The sequence below is a fragment of the Heterodontus francisci genome, chromosome 41 (genome assembly GCF_036365525.1).
Source record: "Heterodontus francisci isolate sHetFra1 chromosome 41, sHetFra1.hap1, whole genome shotgun sequence".
Lineage (NCBI taxonomy): Eukaryota > Metazoa > Chordata > Chondrichthyes > Heterodontiformes > Heterodontidae > Heterodontus > Heterodontus francisci.
In genome coordinates, this window is record NC_090411.1 from 35254293 (window position 1) to 35276461 (window position 22169).

The following is a 22169-nucleotide window of genomic DNA, read 5'->3' on the forward strand; positions in this document are numbered from 1 at the left end:
ACATCCAATACTTCACACTCTTCCTCCTTAACTACAATATCTGCATTGCCCCCTTCTTTTGTGAAGACAGACGCAAAGTATTCATTGAGAACCATACCAACATCTTCCACTCCTACACATAGGTTACCTTTTTGATCTCTTATGGGCCCTACTCTCTCCTTAGTTATCCTCTTACTCTTAATGTGATACATTCTTAATCAGTGATACACTGAGCATTCTGTTTGTCTCACTGATCTTGGGGAAGAATGAATATCTTTCACCTGTGAGTGAAAACAAACTCTTCACAACTTGTTGGTGCAAGCGCTCCTCAGGATCTATGGCCAGAATTTTACACCACCCCAGCGGGTCGGATGGTGGCGTGGGGGCAGGGTAAAATTGAGTGGCAGGTTCCGGGAGGCCTAACCGCCCTGATTCCGCCTTTGACCAAGTTTACGGAGGTCCGGCTGGGTGGGTGGCAGGGGGGTGAGATGCAGCCCGCCCACCCGAGGCCAATCAAGACCCTTAAGTGGCCACTTAACGGCCACTTAAGGGCCCTCGCCCACCTCCACGGGTATTTTACCCATGGCAAGCGGGTGTGCCGGGGATGTAAAAGGCCGCCCAGCTATAGCTGCTGACCTTTCCGCACCCCGTGGAGAGGTGGGGGGGGGGGCACCTGGCAATCGGGCACAGGGTGTCCGATTGAGGGCCGCCCCGACCTCCCAACCCAACCCCGGGATCCAAGATGCCCCCCTTCCCCCAAATGACCACCCTAGCCTCACCAGGGCACGACCGACTCCCCTGGTGAGGCTGCCCGAACTTACCTTCTGTCCCAGTTCCATTACGTTCTCCTCGGTTGGCTGGGCTGCAGTCTCAGCAGTGGCCACCGCTCCCGGTGGCACTGCTGAGATTAAGAGCTGCCGGCTCACTGATTGGCTGGCAGCTCACTGAGGCAGGCCCTCCTCCCTCAAGCAGGTGGAAGTCCCGCCTCGGGCCAATTAAAGCCTGGGGATTCGTAAAATACGGGACAGATCCCCAGGCTGGGCGGGTGTGGGATCGGCACTGACATCCAGCTCCCGTCTGCCCAGCGTAAAATTCCGGCCTATGAGTCTCTTGATACTTATACAACAACAACTTTCATTTATTGTAGTAATATGCCCCAAGCTGATTCAGACGAAAAAATGACACCAAGCCAAAGAAGGAGTCATTCGGACAGGTCGCTAAACCTTCGGTCAAATATGTAGGTTTTGAGCAGTGCCTTAAATGAGACAATTCCTGAGCTTATTGTCTCGCTGGCTGAAGACATGGTTGTGAATGAAGGGTTGAAAGGAGTGTGGGATACATAAGATGCCAAATTTGGAAGAACTCAGAGGTCTTGGAAGTTGTAGGGCTGGAGGAGGTTGCAGAGGTAGGGAGTGGTGAGGACATGGAGTGATTTGAACACCAGGATGATTGTTTTCAAAATCAAGCCATTTGTGGACTTGGAGACGATATAGGTCTGCGAGCACAGTGGTTCTGAACAAGTTTATGGAGGATGAAAAATGGGGGGCTAACCAAAAGAACATTGGAATAGTTGAGTCTGGAGGCAACAAGAACATGGATGAGGGTTTCAACAGCAAATGGGCTGAGGCAGGGGTGGAGATAGGCAATAAAAATAGTTGTAGTGAAATGGAAATCAGGGCGATATGTATGGATCATATCACATGCATGAAGATTCTTCAGATAAAAATAAAGAAAACATTAAAGTGTGATATGAAAATCAGTAAATATTAATGGAGAAAATACTTTGCCAAGACTGCAGCAGAGAGACATTTGTGTTTGCCTTTTAAAATTACAGCAAACTGAGATTTGTGAATGTAGCAGAATCTTGTTGATTTATAATATACACTGCCTCAGCTACACTAATTCCCATATTCACTATTACCAACAAGAAAACTACTTTAGCATTTAGACAGAGTATGAAGCATTCATCTAAATGTGTGGTTAATGTTGACTAGGCAGGCCACATTTATAGGCAGCCCTCCATCAGGTTAATAAATGATGTTCTGATGTAACAGCTGTAACTTGCAAGTTTGAACTTGAGGCGTAGTCATAGAATCATAGAAATTTACAGCAAGGAAGGAGGCCATCATGTACCTACCTTCTGACAAGTATCCACCAACCCAATCCCACTTTCCAGCTCTTGGTCTGTAGCCTTGTAGGTTATGACATTGCAAGTGCATATTCAAGTACTTTTTAAATGTTATGAGGGTTTCTGCTTCTACCATCCTTTCAGGCAGTGAGTTCCAGATCCCCTCCACCCTCTGGGTGAGAAATGTTCCCCTCAAATCCCCTCAAAACGTCCTACCTCTTACCCCAAATTTATGCCCCCTGGTTATGGACCCCTCAAGCAAGGGGAATAACCATCTTCTCTATCTAGACCCTCATAGTTTTATACATTGAGTAATGTGGGCTGTGCATTGCTGGAATGATTGGTGTTCGAGCATAGTTAACAGAAGATTTCTAATTCACTGGGCTTTATGTGTAATAATTAGATGTTATGAAAGTGAAACATGCTTCATATAGTCCATACTTATAAACTTTCTCAATGTCTTTCTAGCTTTTTGCTCCTGATTTGATTCATCAGTCAATAGTATAGATAGGTAACTGTTAAAGAAAACGAATAAGGACTTCCATTTCTATAGCGCCCTTCCGGACCTCCCAATGTCCCAAAGCGCTTTACAGCCAATGAAGTACTTTTGAAGTGTACTCACTGTTGTAATGTAGGAACTGCAGCAGGTAATTTTGGCACAGCAAGATCCCATAAACAGCAATGAGCTAACTGATCAGATTAGTCTTAACTGAGTTCAGTTCTGGCCATAACCATCCTTCCTGCTAACCTAATTCCAGCTATTTATCCTCCACTTCTGTAAAGAAACACTTCCTGACATCTGGCCTTGACCTTGTGCCCGCGTGTAGCAGAGGGACTGCTTGGGAGGTTTGTGTCTTATACACCTCTGTAAAATCCCCTTTGTTGTCTCTTTTTGAGACTGAAGAGTCCCAGTTTGTTGAGTTGTTCCTCATAGTTTGTCCTCTGACACCTGGGTCAGTCTCATGAGGTTCTTTTTCAAAGGACAATGCATGAAAGGCCTTCTCTGTCTCGTCAAACTGAGATTTACCTTCTCCTAAACATTCTAGGAGATTGCTCACACAAGATCTCTTCTAAACCCATTCTAAAGCCATGTTTAGTCTCTCCAGAAGTGGAGAGTCAACCAAAGGCTTGAGAGTGGAGTCAATAATTTTTCATGGAATTATAACCTCGACTGAGTGATTAGGTATTTAAATGAGAAACTGCCATTTGACTAAACCAGCTCTGCATAAAGTTCTTTAACAAATTTCTGTTTACCATTGGAAATTGATCAGGTCATTCACTCCTGCTGTTGCCTGAAATGTGTGTGTGCATTCACTTGTGCATGTGCCAGTGTGACATTTTCGCATTTTCTGATGCAATGGTGAAGAATCCGGCATGGACTCGATGGGCTGAATTCATTCTGTTTCATGTCCTCTGGGAACTGCAAACAACTGTTCAGACACATTTCACATTGGACGCATGTAGCCGGACACAAAGAGCTTTCATTCCAGCAGCCGAGGGCTGGGTTTGAAGTTTAATTAAAGGTTAACAATTAACTTGCCTTACTTAGTCTCCCCCTTTTCTGAAACTTTCTTCCGAGTTTATTCATTCTGTCGGCATGACATTGCTGGATTCAACAGACTAACCACTTCAAAAAGAAACCCCACATTGAATTGCAGCCTTTGAAGATTACAAATGCTCTGAAATGTCAGATGGAGTGAATGCAAATAAAACTGAACTGTAAAAGGGGAGAGAAAGGCGAGATTCCATTGTAGAGATTGAGAACAGTGAGTACTGGCTTGCAGTCGGATTATTAAATTCACAACAAATTAAGGGAGAGTGTCAGAGAGCAAAAAAACATTTTAACATCTGCCACCCTGCGATGCTGTTGGAGGAGATCACTGGAGCGAAAGCTGTGGTTTGCTTTACTGAATGTGGGGCCCACACTGATTTAATTGGCCCTGTTCCATTAGGTCAGATTTTGGGAAGATTGAAAGGAGCCCTTTAATTTTATTCTCAAGTTCACAATTTGAGGAAGAATAAATGTTATTGAATTTTTTTTGCAATTTTCTGTGTGTGTACACACATATGTATATGCACGTGTAGATGAGTGTGTATATGTGTCCCTATGTGTGTGTGTTCGTGTGCATTCCGATGCATTAAGTTAAAATAGAAAATGCTGCAAATGCACGGCTAGTTAACTAGTCTCTGAAAGAGTAGGGTTGCTGATAAGGGCTTCTTGATTGGGGCACCCTTATGATGAGGAATCCCAACCCAAGTATGTGCCCATCATCTCTAATTCAGACACTGACTCCCCTGTCGCTACGACCTCACCTCAACAGTTCACCAGACTCCTCCATTTATCCTTCTCAGCATCTTGGGCTTTTTTCCAGTTTCTGCACAACAGCAAGTTTATTCCCAGGATAGACTGGGATGAAAGGACCAGAACATTGACTTTGGAATCAGTTGAGGGCAGGAAGTGATGGAACTTCCACAGGAACATATAGAAATGACAAGACAAGAAAAGACCATCTGCTCCTTTTAACCTTTCCAAACAGTCACGGTGCAAATGAACATCAATGATTCCCCCATAATCTCACCCACCAGCAGCCACAAACCTCCTGGGACAGGTGATTAAAAAATCCCAAGGGCAATTCAGTGAATAAATATTTTGGAACATTCCTCACTGCCCAGTGAAAACAACTAAAAGCAGTTCCAGGGGAATGCAGTGACCATGAATCAACTCGGCTAATACCCCAGTAACTTTCTCTAGGCTGTGATATCAGTCACAACCAGCAACTCACCCAGCTCCCTGAGTTCAGGAGACACACCAGCTGATTCAGGCAATGACAATGGTGGAACTTATGAAAATGTTTGCTGTGGCCTGTGTAGCTTTAGGTTTGCAGGTTCAAACCTCACACCAGACACCTTAGCATATAATCTAGACTGATATTCCCAGTGCCAGTATTGAGGGAGTGCTGCATTGTCAGAGGTGCTGTCATTTGAATGAGAGGTTAAACTGAGTCCCTGTTTGTCCTCTTCGGTGGATGTAAAATATTTCACAGCCACTATTTGAACAAGGGCAGGGAGTACTCCCCATATTCATTTCTCAACCACTAGAATTAAAAACAGGTTATCTGGTTATTGCCACATTGCTGTTTGTGGGAGCTTGCTGTGCACAACATTGACTGTCATGTTTCCTACATTACAACAGTGGCTACATGTCAAAAAATATTTCATCGGCTATGAAATGCTTTGAGACATCCCGAGGTTGTGAAAGGCGCTACAGAAATGCAAGTCTTAGTCTTGTTAGAAAGGGCCACAAAACTAATCGTTAAGGGCTGATTTTAACTCTGGGAATTCCCCTGCACTGACAGCTCCTGTCCTGCCCTCAGAAAGAGGCTGGGTTATCCGAACTCAGAATATCTACAAAAATGACTGGCCTTCGTTCTCTTGTTGTGACATGTGGAGTGTGACAAATGCACTACAGTAGGTCACTGGATCAATAGACAGGGCAGCAGAAACATTTCTCCTTTAAATGTTCTCAATCCAAATTAATAACAGAAACACTTTAAATTTGTGCCAAAGTTATTAAACTGAATTGGCTGCAGTCCTGTTTGTTCACTTAGTGCTTCTGGTGAAGTGCCTAGATTCATGTTTGCTATCATTATAACAAATCTCATTTACTACGATAATTTCTCATCACAGAATTGTGAAGCACCAAAGGAGGCCATTTGGCCCATCGTGTCTGCACTGGCTCTCCAAATGAGCAATAATATGACCATAATATATCAACACAAAGGGGGGGATTTTTAACCCATTCCCTGCCTGGTAGGAAGTGCCCCATGTGACTTTCCTCCTCCAATTCCATTACCGTCCAGCTTTAAAAATGCAGATCGGGCTCTGATGATGTAATCAGAACCTGAATGTAATCTTAACCCCAGCCTGCATCTGGGGTTTCATCACCATCCCAAAATGGGACTGAGTTCTCACCACCTCCACCCCCCTCCCTTCCACAAGGATAACTTGGAGCTCCCCTTCACTGGGCTTCCCTCACTACTGCCCCACTCTGATCCCCATCCCCCCTCTCTGGACCCCAATGACCCCGTTAAGATACAGACAGCCAGGATCTAATTGAATGGTGGCACTGGCTCGAGGGGCTGAAGGGCCTCCTCCTGTTCCTAGAACTTCCTGGGCCTCACACTGAGGAGCTCTCCTCTCCACCTTGACCCCTTGAACCTTGACCTCACCTTCAGTCTGGAAGGCAGAGCAAATATAGACCTGTTAAAGCACAAGTGAAAAATGCAAGGCTAGATTGCATTTACTTTAATGCAAGGAGTCTTACTAGTAAGGCAGATGAATTGAGGGCATTGATTAGCACATGGGATTATGATATTATTGCTATCACAGAGACATGACTGAGGGAGGGGCAGGACTGGCAACTCAATATTCCAGGGTATAGAATCTTCAGGCATGACAGGGGAGGGTGTAAAAGAGGAGGTGGTATTGCACTGTTGATCAAGGATTCAATAACGGCAGTAAGGAGGGATGATATTTTAGAAGGTTCCTCAAATTAGGCCATATGGGTAGAACTTAAGAACAAAAGGGGGGCAATCACTTGGCTGGGAGTGTACTACAGGCCTATAAACAGTCAGGGAGAGATAGAGGAACAGATATGTAGGCAAATCTCAGAGAGGTGTAAAAATAATAGGGTAATATTCTAGGGGATTTCAACTTCCCAAATATCAACTGCGATAGTCTTAGTGCAAAAGGCTTAGAGGGGGAGGAATTCTTCAAATGCATACAGGAGAGCGTTTTGAGCCAGTACGCAGAAAGTTCTACAAGAGAAGGGGCGGTACTAGACCTAATCCTAGGGAATGAAGCTGGACAAGTGGTAGAAGTGTCAGTGGGGGAGCATTTCGGGGATAGTGACCATAACTCCGTAAGATTTAATGTAGTTATGGAAAAGGACAAAGATGGGCCAGAAATAAAGGTACTGAATTGGGGGAAGGCCGATTTCAATACGATAAAACAGGACCTGGCCAGAGTGGACTGGGAGTAACTACTTGTAGGAAAGTCTACATCAGACCAGTGGGAGTCATTCAAAGAGGAAATAGGAAGAGTTCAGAGTCAACATGTACTGTTAAGGTGAAGGGGAGGACCAACAAGTCCAGGGAACCCTGGATGTCAAGGCATATAGAGGATTGGATCAGGAAAAAAAAGGAGGTTTATGGCAGTTTCAGAGTGCGGAAAACAGAGGAGGCACCAGAGGAGCATAGAAAGTATAGGGGGTATGAAAAAAGTAATTAGGAGAGCGAAGAGGGGGCATGAAAAAACATTGGTGGGCAAGATAAAGGAAAATCCTAAGGCATTTTATAAGTATATTAAGAGCAAGAGGATAACCAGAGGAACAGTAGGGCCCATTAGGGACCAAAGTGGCAATCTGTGTGTGGAGCCAGAGGACATGGGTGAGGTTTTAAATGATTACTTTTCATCTGTTTTCACTGTGGAGAAGGATGATGTAGGTGTGGAGATCAGGGAGGATTCTGATATACATGAACATATTAGCATTGAAAGGGAGGAAGTATTAGATGTTTTAGTGGGCTTAAAATTGGATAAATCCCCAGGCCCAGATGAGATGTATCCCAGGCTGTTTTGTGAGGCAAGGGAGGAGATAGGAGGGGCTCTGACACTAATCATCAAATCCTCTCTGGCCACAGGAGAGGTACCACAGGATTGGAGGACAGCGAATGTGGTGCCGTTATTCAAGAAGGGTAGTAGGGATAAACCAGGTAATTACAGGCCGGTGAGTCTAACGTCAGTGGTTGGGAAACTATTGGAACAAATTCTGAGGGACAGGATTAATCTCCACTTGGAGAGGCAGGGATTAATCAGGGATTGTCAGCATTGCTTTGTCAGGGGAAGATCATGTCTAACTAACTTGACTGAATTTTTCAAGGAGGTGACTAGATGTGTAGATGAGGGTAAAGCAGTTGATGTAGTCTACATGGACTTCAGTAAGGCTTTTGATAAGGTGCCACATGGGAAATTGGTTAAGAAGGTAAGAGCCCATGGGATCCAGGGCAATTTGGCAAATTGGATCCAAAATTGGCTTAATGGCAGGAAACAGAGGGTGATGGTCGTGGGTTGTTTTTGCGAGTGTAAACCTGTGACCAGTGGTGTACCGCAGGGTTTGGTGCTGGGACCTTTGCTGTTTGTCGTGTACATTAATGATTTAGACATGAATATAGGAGGTATGATCAGTAAGTTCGCAGATGACACGAAAATTGGTGGTGTCATAAATAGTGAGGAGGAAAGCCTTAGATTACAGGGCGATATAGATGGGCTGGTAAGATGGGCGGAGCAGTGGCAAATGGAATTTAATCCTGAGAAGTGTGAGGTGATGCATTTTGGGAGGACTAACAAGGCAAGGGAATATACAATGGATGGTAGGACCCTAGGAAGTACAGAAGGTCGGAGGGACCTTGGTGTACTTGTCCATAGATCACTGACGGCAGCAGCACAGGTAGATAAGGTGGTTAGGAAGGCATATGGGATACTTGCCTTTATTAGCCGAGGCATAGAATATAAGAGCAGGGAGGTTATGATGGAGCTGTATAAAACACTAGTTAGGCCACAGCTGGAGTACTGTGTACAGTTCTGAGCACCACACTACAGGAAGGATGTGATTGCACTGGAGAGGGTGCAGAGGAGATTCACCAGGATGTTGCCTGGGCTGGAGCATTTCAGCTATGAAGAGAAACTGAAAAGGCGAGAGTTGTTTCCCTTAAAACAGAGAAGGCTGAGGGGCAACATGATTGAGGTATACAAAATTATGAGGGGCATTGATAGGTTAGATAGGAAGAAACTTTTTCCCTTAGCGGAAGTGTCAATAACCAGGGGGCATAGATTTAAGGTAATGGGCAGGAGGTTTAGAGGAGATTTGAGGAAATATTTTTTCACCCAGAGGGTGGTTGGAATCTGGAACACACTGCCTGAAGGGGTGGTAGAGGCATGAATCCTCACAACATTTAAGAAGTATTTAGATGAACACGTGAAACACCATAGCATACAAGGCTATGGGCCAAGTGCTGGAAAATGGGACTAAAATAGTTAGTTACTTGATGGCTGGCACAGACATGATGGGCCGAAGGGCCTGTTTCTGTGTTGTATAACTCTATGACTCTATGACTCACCGATCCCCGTCTTCATTAACACTGGCCCCAATGATTTAATCATTAATTAGACCATTATGTCATTATGGGATGGCTTCAATAAACCGCCCAGCAATCATCTGCCTTTTTTGGATATTAGACTCCTGAACTGTGCAACACTTTTTGTCCATTTCCACCTCCCAGATGTGTTGACACTCGCAGGGTGACAATTCCACAATGGTTAATTGGCTTTCAGTCAGTCCCTTATCAACAAGTCTCTTCGCCGTGTGTAAGTATAGACTGTGAATGTGGGCAGGCTCTCTGACTGTGGAGCAAAGCACAACTGAGGCCCAATCCAGATGATAAAACTGTGTGTAAAGGCAGCACAAGTGGATGATGAAGATTAAAATAGAATTGACTGTCAATGATCTCTGCGGTTGATTTCATGTATGACATTCCACTGTTTGGTACTTAAGTGGAGACATTAGTCTGTTTATAGTCAAAGAGAGAAATCACATCATAAAATCACATAAGCACCAGGCTACATATGTAGCTCCAGGAAGGATGGCCCTTCCATTGTATATATCTCAGTAACAAAATCATTGGGATCCATAAACTGCTCAATGGAGCTGTACAGAGAGATTGTCAATACATAGTGTCAATAGACAGGAGACTGTCAATCGCTAGAGAGATTGTCAATAGATAGGCAGTATCAATAGATAGAGAGATTGTCAATAGATAGGCAATATCAATAGATAAAGATTGTCAATAGACAGCAGCACATTCAACTCATTCAGTCAGGCAGCCAATGGAAAGGATGTACCTCAGTATAATTAGCAGATTGATTGTATAGTCGCTGGAACATAGTGCCTCTAAGAGCCCTGTCCCCCTCTGGTATCCAACAGTGATCGAAACTTCTGATAGAATTGGACCCCCAGCAAAGCATGAAATTGGACATTTGCTTTGTCAGTAAAAGATTTAATCACACGGCAACATTTTGAACTGGCTTCCAGTGCAGAGATTCCTCTCAATTGTATTTAAGGCCAGTTTAGTGAAAGGCGATGTTGGCATCGCGCATGTCCTGGGGTACTGCTCCCTCGTCCCAGCACAGGCATAGCAGTTCATGTAGTGCTGAGAGTATAGCAGGCTTGGCACTCTTGATTATTTCAGGGGTAATGCTGTCCTTCCCAGGGGCTTTTCCGCTGGCTAGGGAATCAATGGCATCACTGAGTTCCGATTTGGTTGGCTGTATGTCCAGCTCATCCATGACTGGTAGAGGCTGGGCTGCATTGAGGGCAGTCTCAGTGACTGCAACAACTACCGTGGTGACTGCAACAACTACCGTGGAATCTCCCTGCTCAGCATAGTGGGGAAAGTCTTTGCTCGAGTCGCTCTGAACAGGCTCCAGAAGCTGGCCGAGCGCGTCTACCCTGAGGCACAGTGTGGCTTTCGTGCAGAGAGATCGACTATTGACATGCTGTTCTCCCTTCGTCACATACAGGAGAAATGCCGTGAACAACAGATGCCCCTCGACATTGCTTTCATTGATCTCACCAAAGCCTTTGACCTCGTCAGCAGACGTGGTCTCTTCAGACTACTAGAAAAGATCGGATGCCCACCAAAGCTACATGACAATATGAAAGGCACAATTCAACATGGTGGCTCCTCATCAGAGCCCTTTCCTATCCTGAGTGGTGTGAAACAGGGCAGTGTTCTCGCACCCACACTTTTTGGGATTTTCTTCTCCCTGCTGCTTTCACATGCGTTCAAATCCTCTGATTTGCGTCTGCCTGCAATGAATTTGGCCTAACCATCAGCCTCAAGAAAACGAACATCATGGGGCAGGATGTCAGAAATGCTCCATCCATCAATATTGGCGACCACGCTCTGGAAGTGGTTCAAGAGTTCACCTACCTAGGCTCAACTATCACCAGTAACCTGTCTCTAGATGCAGAAATCAACAAGCGCATGGGTAAGGCTTCCACTGCTATGTCCAGACTGGCCAAGAGAGTGTGGGAAAATGGCGCACTGACACGGAACACAAAAGTCCGAGTGTATCAGGCCTGTGTCCTCAGTACTTTGCTCTACGGCAGCGAGGCCTGGACAACGTATGCCAGCCAAGAGCGACGTCTCAATTCATTCCATCTTCGCTGCCTTCGGAGAATACTTGGCATCAGGTGGCAGGACTATATCTCCAACACAGAAGTCCTTGAAGCGGCCAACACCCCCAGCTTATACACACTACTGAGTCAGCGGCGCTTGAGATGGCTTGGCCATGTGAGCCGCATGGAAGATGGCAGGATCCCCAAAGACACATTGTACAGCGAGCTCGCCACTGGTATCAGACCCACCGGCCGTCCATGTCTCCGCTATAAAGACGTCTGCAAACGCGACATGAAATCGTGTGACATTGATCACAAGTCGTGGGAGTCAGTTGCCAGCATTCGCCAGAGCTGGCGGGCAGCCATAAAGACAGGGCTAAATTGTGGCGAGTCGAAGAGACTTAGTAGTTGGCAGGAAAAAAGACAGAGGCGCAAGGGGAGAGCCAACTGTGCAACAGCCCCAACAAACAAATTTCTCTGCAGCACCTGTGGAAGAGCCTGTCACTCCAGAATTGGCCTTTATAGCCACTCCAGGCGCTGCTTCACAAACCACTGACCACCTCCAGGCGCGTATCCATTGTCTCTCGAGATAAGGAGGCCCAAAAGAAGAAAAAGAAAGAGTGAAAGGCAGGGTCCGCATCATCTCCTGGACCAGTTCCGACTGTCTAAGGGTCATGGGGGGGGGGGGGGGGTGGTTCAGCGGTTCAGTTACGCTGGAGTAGTTTGGCGGGGTGGGTTTGTGGGTCAGGGAGGGGAGGGGAGGGGAGGGGGTGTCACACGGAGGTGATTCGGGGATGAGGTGTCTAATGACAATGCTTGAGGGATCATGACGATATGGGCTGACCTAATGGTTTAGATGGATGTTTCCTCCAGTTATTTTTGTGTGTTCATTTTCCTGAAATGTTTGAGCCCCATGTTGCAAGGCTCTGACTTTTACCATTGCGTTGGAATATAAACAAACTCAAGCAATCGAGCATTTTATTTTTCTCTGTGTATGGTCACCCTGCCCTAGAGGTATATACCAGGCAGGCAGTCACAGGGCCATATTCACCCAGTAGGCTCCCTGTCCTGTGCCGAGTTCACCGATCGCAGCCTGGAGTAAGGGTCCCACAGCAGGAATAATCAACCAGGGTTCCTGCTCCTGATTGAGCCGGTGGATCCTGATGGAAAACCCAAGCATGTCGGATGAGGCCAATGTTGGGCTCGTCTGTGGCACCCTCATGGTTGAATAGCCTGTCAACAATCCCTGACCAATAGGTAATTGGAAGAGAAGCTGGAGAGGTGGGGACAAAATCAAAGAAGATTAAAGACACACAGGAAGAGGCTGAGCATTGCCACATTTTGAAAGAATGAATACAAAAAATATAATTTTATCAGTACCTCCAATCCTTTACAATCTTAACATGATGAAATAAATATTTTTCTTTATAAATGTGCAACATTATAAATTTATATCCTTGGACTTTCCAGGTTAATTAATTAAGAAAAAAATCTGTCTGTTATGAGGCGCTGACATTGAGAAGGATTGCTGCACCTGAATGGAAAGGACTGAAACCTATTGTAATAGAGTCAGAAATTGGTCTCATCAAACATGTTAATGCATAATTAAAGAACTATGTCGAAATCACACAGCCAACATAAGGGAGATGAATTACAGTGTAGCAGATCTCCTCATTCACTCCCTATAGAATCTAATTGACCATCTCTCCACATTCACTCCCAAATGTAAAGAAAGAACTTGAATTTCTATAGCACCTTTCACTCCACATGTACTAAATTTTCAAGGGTTGTTCCGTCCATTCCCGTTGTGTATTCTAGATTCAGTCTGATTTGTGTCGAATGACAGTGAACTCATTTGTCATTCAGACCCATTTCAGAGAACACATGTTCTGAGTATTAGGTTTATATATAAATCTGTGGCCCAGGCACACGGTTGCCCCAGTATTTAGTTGACATGTTGCTAGTTCTCATCAGTTGTCTTGGTGAATATCGAGTTCTAATGAGTTTAGTGAATTGTGTTATTTGGTAAGTGTCCCTGATCTATTTGCTTACAGTATATTGCTGTGGGTGTCTAAGCTGCAGAGTGCAGCAATTTGCAAACTAGATCTTTGTAATCTGTGGGTTGAATAACTCCTGATCTGAGCATAATCTTTATTCAACAATAATAACAACTTGCATTTATATAGCGACTTTAACATAATAAAACATTCCAAGGTGCTTCACAGGAGTGTTATCAAATAATATTTGGCCGATCCATATCAGGAAATATTTGGGTAAATAACTAAAAATGTGGTCAATGAGGTAGGTTTTAAAGGAGGAGAGGGAGAGGTAGCGAGGCAGAGAGGTTTAGGGAAGGAATTCCAGAGCTTAGGGCCTCAGCAGCTGAAGGTACTGCTCCCATGGTGAAGTGATTAAAATGAGGAATGTGCAACAGGCCAGAATTGGAGAAGTGCAGACATCTCAGAGGGTTGTAGGACTGCAGGAGGTTACAAAGATAGGGAGGGGTGAGGCCATGGAGAAACTTGAAAACAAGGATGAGAATTTTAAAATCGGGGCCTTGCTTAATCGGGAGCCAATGTAGGTCAGTGAGCACAGGGGAGATGGGCGAATTGAACTTTTTTTTGTTTGTTCCTGGGATTTGGGCATTGCTGGCCAGGTCTGCATCTATTGCCCACCCTTAATTGCCCTTGAGAAGATGGTGGTGAGCTGCCTTCTTGAACTGCTGCAGTGCATGTGGGGTCGGTACACCCACAGTGCTGTTAGGAAGGGAGTTCCAGGATTTTGACCCAGCAACAGTGAAGGAACGGCGATATAGTTCCTGGTGCAAGTTAGGACAGGGGCAGCAAAGGTTTGGATGATCTTAAGTTTATGGAGGGTGAAAAATGGGAAAGCGGCCAGGAGTGCATTGGAATAGTCACGACTAGAGGGAGCAAAGACCTGAGTGAGGGTTTCAGCAGCAGAAGAGCTGAGGCAGAGGCAAGCAATGTTATAGAGGTGGAAATAAGCAGTCATAGTAATGATGCAGATATATGGTTGGAAGCTCATTTCAGAGTAAAATATGACACCAAGGTTGTGAATAGTCTGGTTCAGTCTCAGACAGTTGTCAGGGAGAGGAATGGAATCGGTGGCGAGTGAGTTTGTAGCAGGGACCGAAGACATTGGCTTTAGTCTTCCCAATATTTAGCTGAAGGAAATATCTGCTCATCCAGTACTGGATGTTGGATAAGTAAGCAGTCTGATAATTTAGAGACAGTGGAAGGGTCGAGAGAGGTGGTGGTGAGCTAGAACTGGGTGTCATCAGTGTCCGTGTGGACACTGATGTGTTATAAGATGATGTTTGCTCCAGTTGACATCAGCTACAACACTGGCATCTACCCAGCAATGTGGAAAATTGCCCAGGTATGTCCAGTCCACAAAAAGCAGGACAAATCCAACCCAGCTAATTACTGTCCTATCAGTCTACTCTCGATCATCAGCAAAGAGATGAAAGGGGTCTTCGACAGTGCTATCGAGCGGCACTTGCTCAACAATAACCTGCTCATTGATGCTCAGTTTGGGTTCTGCCAGGGCCACTCAGCTCCTGACCTCATTACAGCCTTGGTCCAAACATGGACAAAAGAGCTGAACTGCAGAGGTAAGGTGAGAGTGACTGCCCTTGACATCAAGGCAGCATTTGACCGAATATGGCATCAAGGAGCCCTAGCAAAACTGGAGTCAATGGGAGTCATACCTAACGCAAAGGAAGACGGTTGTGGTTGTTGGAGATCAATCACCTCAGTCTCAGGACATCACTGCAGGAGTTCCTCAGGGTAGTGTCCTAGGCCCAACCATCTTCAGCTGCTTCATCAATGACCTTCTCTCCATCATAAAGTCAGAAGTGGGGATGTTCACTGATGATTGCACAATGTTCAGCACCATTCATGACTCCTCTGTAACTGAAGCAGTCCGTGTAGAAATGCAGCAAGACCTGGACAATATCCAGGCTTGGGCTGATAAAGTGGCAAGTGCCAGGCAATGACCATCTCAAACAAAAGAGAATTAAACCATCTACCCTTGATGTTCAATGGCATTACCATTGCTGAATCCCCCACTATCAACATCCCGGGAGTTACTGTTAACCAGAAACTAAACTGGACCAGCCACATAAATGCTGTGACTAAAAGAGCAGGTCAGAGGCTGGAAATTCTGCGGTGAGTAACTAATTCCTGTCTCCCCAATGTCTGTCCACCATCTACAAAGCACACTTACAGAGTGTGATGGAATACTCTCCACTTGCCTGGATGGGTGCAGCTCCAACAACACTCAAGAAGCTCGACACCATCAAGGGCAAAGCCGCCCGCTTGATTGGCACCTCATTCACCGCCTTCAACATTCACTCCGTCCACCACCGACGCACAGTGGCAACAGTGTGTAACATCTACAAGATGCACTGCAGCAATGCATCAAAGCTCCTTAGACAGCACCTTCCAAACCTGTGACCTTTACCACCTAGAAGGACAAGGGCAGCAGTGCATGGGAACACCACCACCTGCAAGTTCCCCTCCAAGTCACACACCATCCTGACTTGGAACTATATCGCTGTTCCTTCACTGGCACTGGGTCAAAATCCTGAAACTCCCTTCTCTAAAAGCACTGTGGGTGTATCTACACCCCAAGGACTGCAGCGGGTCAAGAAGGCAGCTCAGCATCACCTTCTCAAGGGCAATTAGGGATGGGTAATAAATTCTGGCCTATCCAGCGATGCCCACATCCCAAGAACCAATAAAACAAATCAGCAATTCAACCTGCGATGGTTTCAGTCTGTTCCAAACTTCCAGTTATACCACAGCTATCAGTTATAACCTGAGACACAGGTTGCTGTATGGTGTCTGACCCTCCGCCTTCCCCCTCCGCAGACTGACTCTATGTGGTGTCACACAATCAGTAGGTGCAATAAATAAAAAAACATATTATTCATTCTTGGGACGTGAGCATCACTGGCAAGACCAGTATTGTTTCCCATCCCTACTTGTCCTGAGAACGTGATGGTGAGCCATGTACGTAATCCATTGCTATCACTTCACAATGCAACCATGTGGGTGTGGGACTGATGGCATCACCTATAGGTCCAGACTGGACGAAGACAGCAGATTTCCTTCCCTAAAGAATTAATGACTTGAGCACAGAAATCTCGGCCGACAGTCCTAGTGCAGTACTGAGTGGGTGCTTCACTGTCAGAGGTGCTGTCTTTCTCATGAGATGTTAAACTGAAGTCTAATCTGTCATCTCAGGTGAATGTAAAAGATGTCATGACTAATATTTCAAAGAGGAGCAGGGGAGTTCCCCGTGGCGTCCTGGGCAATATTTATCCCTCAATCAATATCATTAAAATAGAATATCTGAACATTAGCACATTGCTGTTTGTGGGATCTTGCTGTGTGTGAATTGGCTGCCCTGTTTCCTACATTACAACAGTGACTACACTTCAAAAAATTACTTAATTGGCTGTGAAGTGCTTTGGGACATAATGAAGTTGTGAAAGGCGCTATAGAAATGCAAGTCTTTCAGTGAATCAGTTTTAATGAAAGAAATTATCAACTTCATGGTCACTTTAATTGAGGCCAGCTTTTTATTTGTAGGATTTTTTTTTTAAATTCAGCTCAAATTCACAAACTATCCTGGTGGGATTTGAACTCATGGATTATTTGTCCAGCAACGTAAGCACAGCACTGCCATACACTCTTTAAGCTAGCCAACTGATCAATGGTGACAGCTTCCCATTACATATTGAACACTTTCAGCACATCATTCAAATGCTATTTTTAAACATCCCTGGTTGGATCTGGGTGATTAGACTTTACTCCTCATATTATACAAAGTTCAGGCATAACTCTTACAACACATTAATCATTTCGAACTAATAAAAAAATCCCAAATTGCCATTAAGGAATTCTCCAAGGATTGCTCCAGCAGTCAGATCATTTTATAATTAATTAATGAATACTAAGGGAAATGCCAGCAAAGAACTAGTAGTGGTGGAGGAGGGGTGTGGGGGAGTGGGGGGGGCACGAGGGGGATGGAGAATAAGTCCGCTATCTCAATCCTTGAAACACAACTAGTGAGTGGACCTGGGTCTGATTCAACCACATTCGAATTAGGCAGAACCGGGAGTAAACCGGGAGTAATCGATTTACTTTATACAGTGAGCTTGGCACTACATCCATTTCTCTCTTTCTCTCTCCTTCACTCTACCATCAGTCTCTCGCCTTTACTTTCTCTCTCCCTAATCTCCACTTCTACCATTCCTCTCTCTTACTTCAGATCTCTCTCACTGTCTCTCTCGTCTCTCTTGGCTACACTCTTTGATGTTGTCTTTTGGTCTCTCCATCTCTTTTTCCTTTTCTCTCTGCTATTCTCTGTCTGTCACTTTTTAAAAATTCATTCATGGGTTGTGGGTGTCACTGGCTATGCCAGCATTTATTGCCCATCACTAATTGCCCTTGAGAAGGTGGTGGTGAGCTGCCTTCTTTAACCGCTGCAGTCCATGTGCGGTAGGTACACCCACAGTGCTGTTAGGAAGGGAGTCTCAGGATTTTGACCCAGCGACAGTGAAGGAACGGCGATATCGTTCCAAGTCAGGATGGTGTGCGACTTGGAGAGGAACTTGCAGGGGGTGGTGTTCCCATGTATTTGCTGCCCTTGTCCTTCTAGGTGGTAGAGGTCGCGGGTTTGGAAGGTGCTGTCTAAGGAGCCTTGGTGCATCTCTTAATTTTTTCTCTTTTACCTCCATTCACTGTCTTTCCTTTTCTTTCCTGTTTTAACTCCTTGATTTCACCCAGTTTGATTTTGAAGTTATGTGTTTGTAGAGACAGCAGCATTGAGACAAGCAGACATAGTAGCACTCTCCTTCTCTCTCTCCCGCGCTCTCTCTCACTTCCACTTTTTCTATCTTCTGCTCTTTCTTTTCTCCTCCTTTTTCTCTCCATCTCCTGTTCTTTCTTTCTCCCTCTCCACCTATCTCACTGCTGAATGGCTTTGCTGTGAAGGATTTAATAACAGATGATGTCATTACTCTAGGGAATATTTATGTGCAGCAATCCTGCATGGAATCCGAAAAGAAAAAAAAGCAAACATGAGATTCTATTGCTGGCCATGCACACAGCTCTGGTGCACATTACCACATGTACACACTGTGACAGGTACATGCTGCTACTGATGCAAACTGTGACAGGTACATGCAGGTACTTACTGATACAGGTACACTATGCTGCAGGTACACAATGTGATGGGTACACACTGCTGCAGGTATACAGTGACAGGTCCACACTATGACAGGTCCACACTGATCCAGGTACACACTGTAACAGGTACACACTGATACAGCTACAGACTGATACAGGTACACACTGTTACAGGTACACACTGCCACAGGTATATACTGCCACATGTCCACACTGAAACAGATACGCACTGATCCAGGTACACATTGTAGCAGGTATACAGTGTGACAGGTACACACCGTGACAGATACTCACTGTAGCAGGTACACAGTGTGACAGGTACACATCATGACAGGTACAAGCTGATACAGATATGCCTCAGAGTCATGAAGGTTGTGGGTTAGAGCTCAACTCAAGAGACTTGAGCATATAATCAAGGCATAATCCTGGTGCAGTACTGAGGGAGTGCTCCACAGTCAGAGGTGCCGTCTTTTGGATGAGATGTTAGACCAATCCCTCATATTCCCTCTCAGGTGGATGTAAAAGATTGCATGGCATTATTTTAATGGAGAACAGGGAAGTTCGCTCGTTGTCTTGGCCAATCTTTATTCCTCAACCAACACCACTAAATTCTTTATCCCATTGCTTTTTGTGGGATCTTGCTATGTGCACTTTCACTGATGTGTTTCCTACATTATAGCAGTGACTACATTCAAAAATAGTACTTCATTGGGTGTAAAGAGCTTTGGGACATTCTGAAGTTGTGCAAGGCACTCTATAAATACAAGTCTTTTTTTTGTTGCTGTGACAGTAATGTTGGACTGAAACTGAAAGCAGATGGAATCTCACAGACTGTGAATATAACTCAGTGCTGACAGCTCCAGAGAGCCCATCTGTTGTGCTCGTGGGTCGACTTGAGATGGTACAGGAACCATTCTAGCTCACACTCTCTGTGGTAACCTGGTCAACCGAGGGGACATTCCCCAATTGGTGCAGTTCATGTTAAAATTTAATGTACTCGAACTAAACTCTGCTGCTTTAGAATACAGCAGAGAGAAATTTGACAGAGTGTTTTAAACACTGGTATAAAACACCATTTGGGCGATGTACCCCATTGACTGACACATAGCCCACTGTCCAACACATTCCCCACTGCACAAAACATACCCCACTGCACAAAACATACCCCACTGCACGACACATACCCCAGTGCATGATACAAACCCCACTGTCTGACACATACCCCTCTGCCCAACTCATATCCCACTGCCCAACACATATAACAATGCCCGAAACATAACCCACTGCCCAAAATATAATGTGGAGAAATGTGAGGTTATCCACTTTGGAGGCAAAAACAGAAAGGCAGATTATTATCTGAATGGCGATAGATTGGGAAAGGGGGAGGTGCAGCGAGACCTGGGTGTCCTTGTACACCAGTCGCTGAAAGTAAGCATGCAGGTGCAGCAGGCAGTTAAGAAAGCAAATGGTATGTTGGCCTTCATAGCGAGAGGATTCGAGTACAGGAGCAAGGATGTCTTGCTGCAATTATACAGGGCCTTGGTGAGACCACATCTGGAGTATTGTGTGCAGTTTTGGTTTCCTTATCTGAAGGAGGATGTTCTTGCTATGGAGGGAGTGCAGCGAAGGTTCACCAGACTGATTCCTGGGATGGCAGGACTGAGGTATGAAGAGAGATTGGGTTGATTAGGCTTGTATTCGCTAGAGTTTAGAAGAATGAGAGGGGATTTTATTAGAAACCTACAAAATTCTAACAGGACTGGACAGACTAGATGCAGGAAGGATGTTCCCAATGGCGGGGCAGTCCAGGACCAGGGGTCACAATCTAAGGATAAGGGGTAAGCCATTTAGGACTGAGATGAGGAGGGATTTCTTCACCCAGAGAATGGTGAACCTGTGGAATTCTCTACCACAGAAAGCAGTTGAGGCCAAATCATCAAATATATTCAATAAAGAGTTAGATATAGTTCTTAGGGCTAAAGGGATCAAGGGATATGGGGAGAAAGCGGGAACAGGGTACTGAGTTTGGATGATCACCCATGATCGTATTGAATGGCGGAGCAGGTTCGAAGGGCCGAATGGCCTACTCCTGCTCCTATTTTTCTATGTTTTTATGAAACATAACCCACTGCCCGACACATAACCCACTGCCCGACACATACCCCACTGCCCGACACGTAACCCACTGCCCGACACGTAACCCACTGCCCGACACGTAACCCACTGCCCGACAAATACCCCACTGCAATTGAGAGCTAAAGAGTCACCTGACTGTAGCTTAGAAGGTGTTCCCATGACATAATGTAGACTGGATCTGTTAGTGCTGGGTTGCTGTGGCCTTGCCTCCAGTGCCCAGGCAGTTACCATGTCTACACCCACCTGACTGATGGTAATACCTGTTTTCTCACCTGTGATTACAATGGTGCTGATTCTTGTCTTCTCTCTCACCCGGGGAGCAGGGGGAGTTGTTAGCTCGGGGCAACGCGTCCTCGACATTTGCGCTCTCTGGCCATCCCCGGGGTCACCTCTACCTGAAGGTCCAGGAGCTGGAGGCTCAGCTGCTATCCAAACTCTCTGAACTGGAGAAAGAACGATCTTTGCTGCAGAACAAGAGTGACCGGCAGAGGCATCGACTGGAGGAACAGCTGGAAACCCTTCACCAGCGCATCGACAAGCTGGAGAAAGGTAGGGCTTGGGGCAGGTTAAAGGTTAATGGTCAGGTCATGGATGCGGGTGATAATAGTGCTGGTTCTCCCACGTGCCTTCCTGGCAAGGAGCCTTGCCACCTGGGAGTACACATCGAGCGAATGCGGGCGTGCCCCTCTTCTAGAAGTTTTACATTCATTAACTTAAGTGGTCTTTAGGCTGGAGTTATACTGCAGTGAGTGCAAACCGGGGTGACTCCACAAGGCAATCTAACGTGCCATGGCTTCCTGCATCACTAGTTTCCTGAGTTAGAGCTGACATTTTACTGTCAACTGCTTCACAGCAACAACACCTTGTATTTATTTAGTGCCTTTGGTGGACTAAGTGACACAAGGAGGTTCATGGAGCAAAAGCTGACACTGAGCAGTTGAGGGGCTTTGAGGTGACTGAAAGCACGGTGGAAAGTGTAGGATTGAAGGAAATTTGAAAAGGTGGAGATAAAGCTGGCAAGAGTGCAGGGTTTAGGAAGTAGCAATGTACAAATATGCATTTAATTAATTATTAAATTACCTGGGTCCTGATCCTTCCTAACCTGAGTCAGATACTTCCTTTAAAACCTGCTCCAGCCCTGCAACCCTCCGAGAAACTTACGTTCCTCCAACTCCTCCAACCATTGGCTGGGAGACAGAGAGGCTGGCATGGGAATTTCAGAGCTTAGGGCCCAGGCAGCTGAAGGCAAAACCGCCAATGATGGAGCGATTAAAATCGGGGATGTGTGAGAGGCCAGAATTGGATGAGTGCAGAGATCTCGGAAGATTGTAGGAAGTTACAGAGATGGGGTTGAGGGAGAGTGAGGCTATTAGCTGCAGCATTATCTGGAGCTATTGGGAAGAATTCCAGTCCTTATTGACAGGCTTAGACTTCCAGTTCCCATTAAAAGCTATTAAAGCTCGTAGCTCCT

The 22169-nt window shown here is 45.5% G+C and overlaps 1 protein-coding gene across 1 annotated transcript in view; it reads left to right on the top strand.

Moving 5' to 3' along the window:
• Positions 1 to 22169, top strand: part of LOC137353592 (neuronal pentraxin-2-like) — a 35601-nt gene that overhangs the window by 3791 nt on the left and 9641 nt on the right. The window contains 1 exon segment of the mRNA XM_068019952.1: positions 21022 to 21247. Coding sequence (XP_067876053.1) covers positions 21022 to 21247 — 226 coding nt within the window.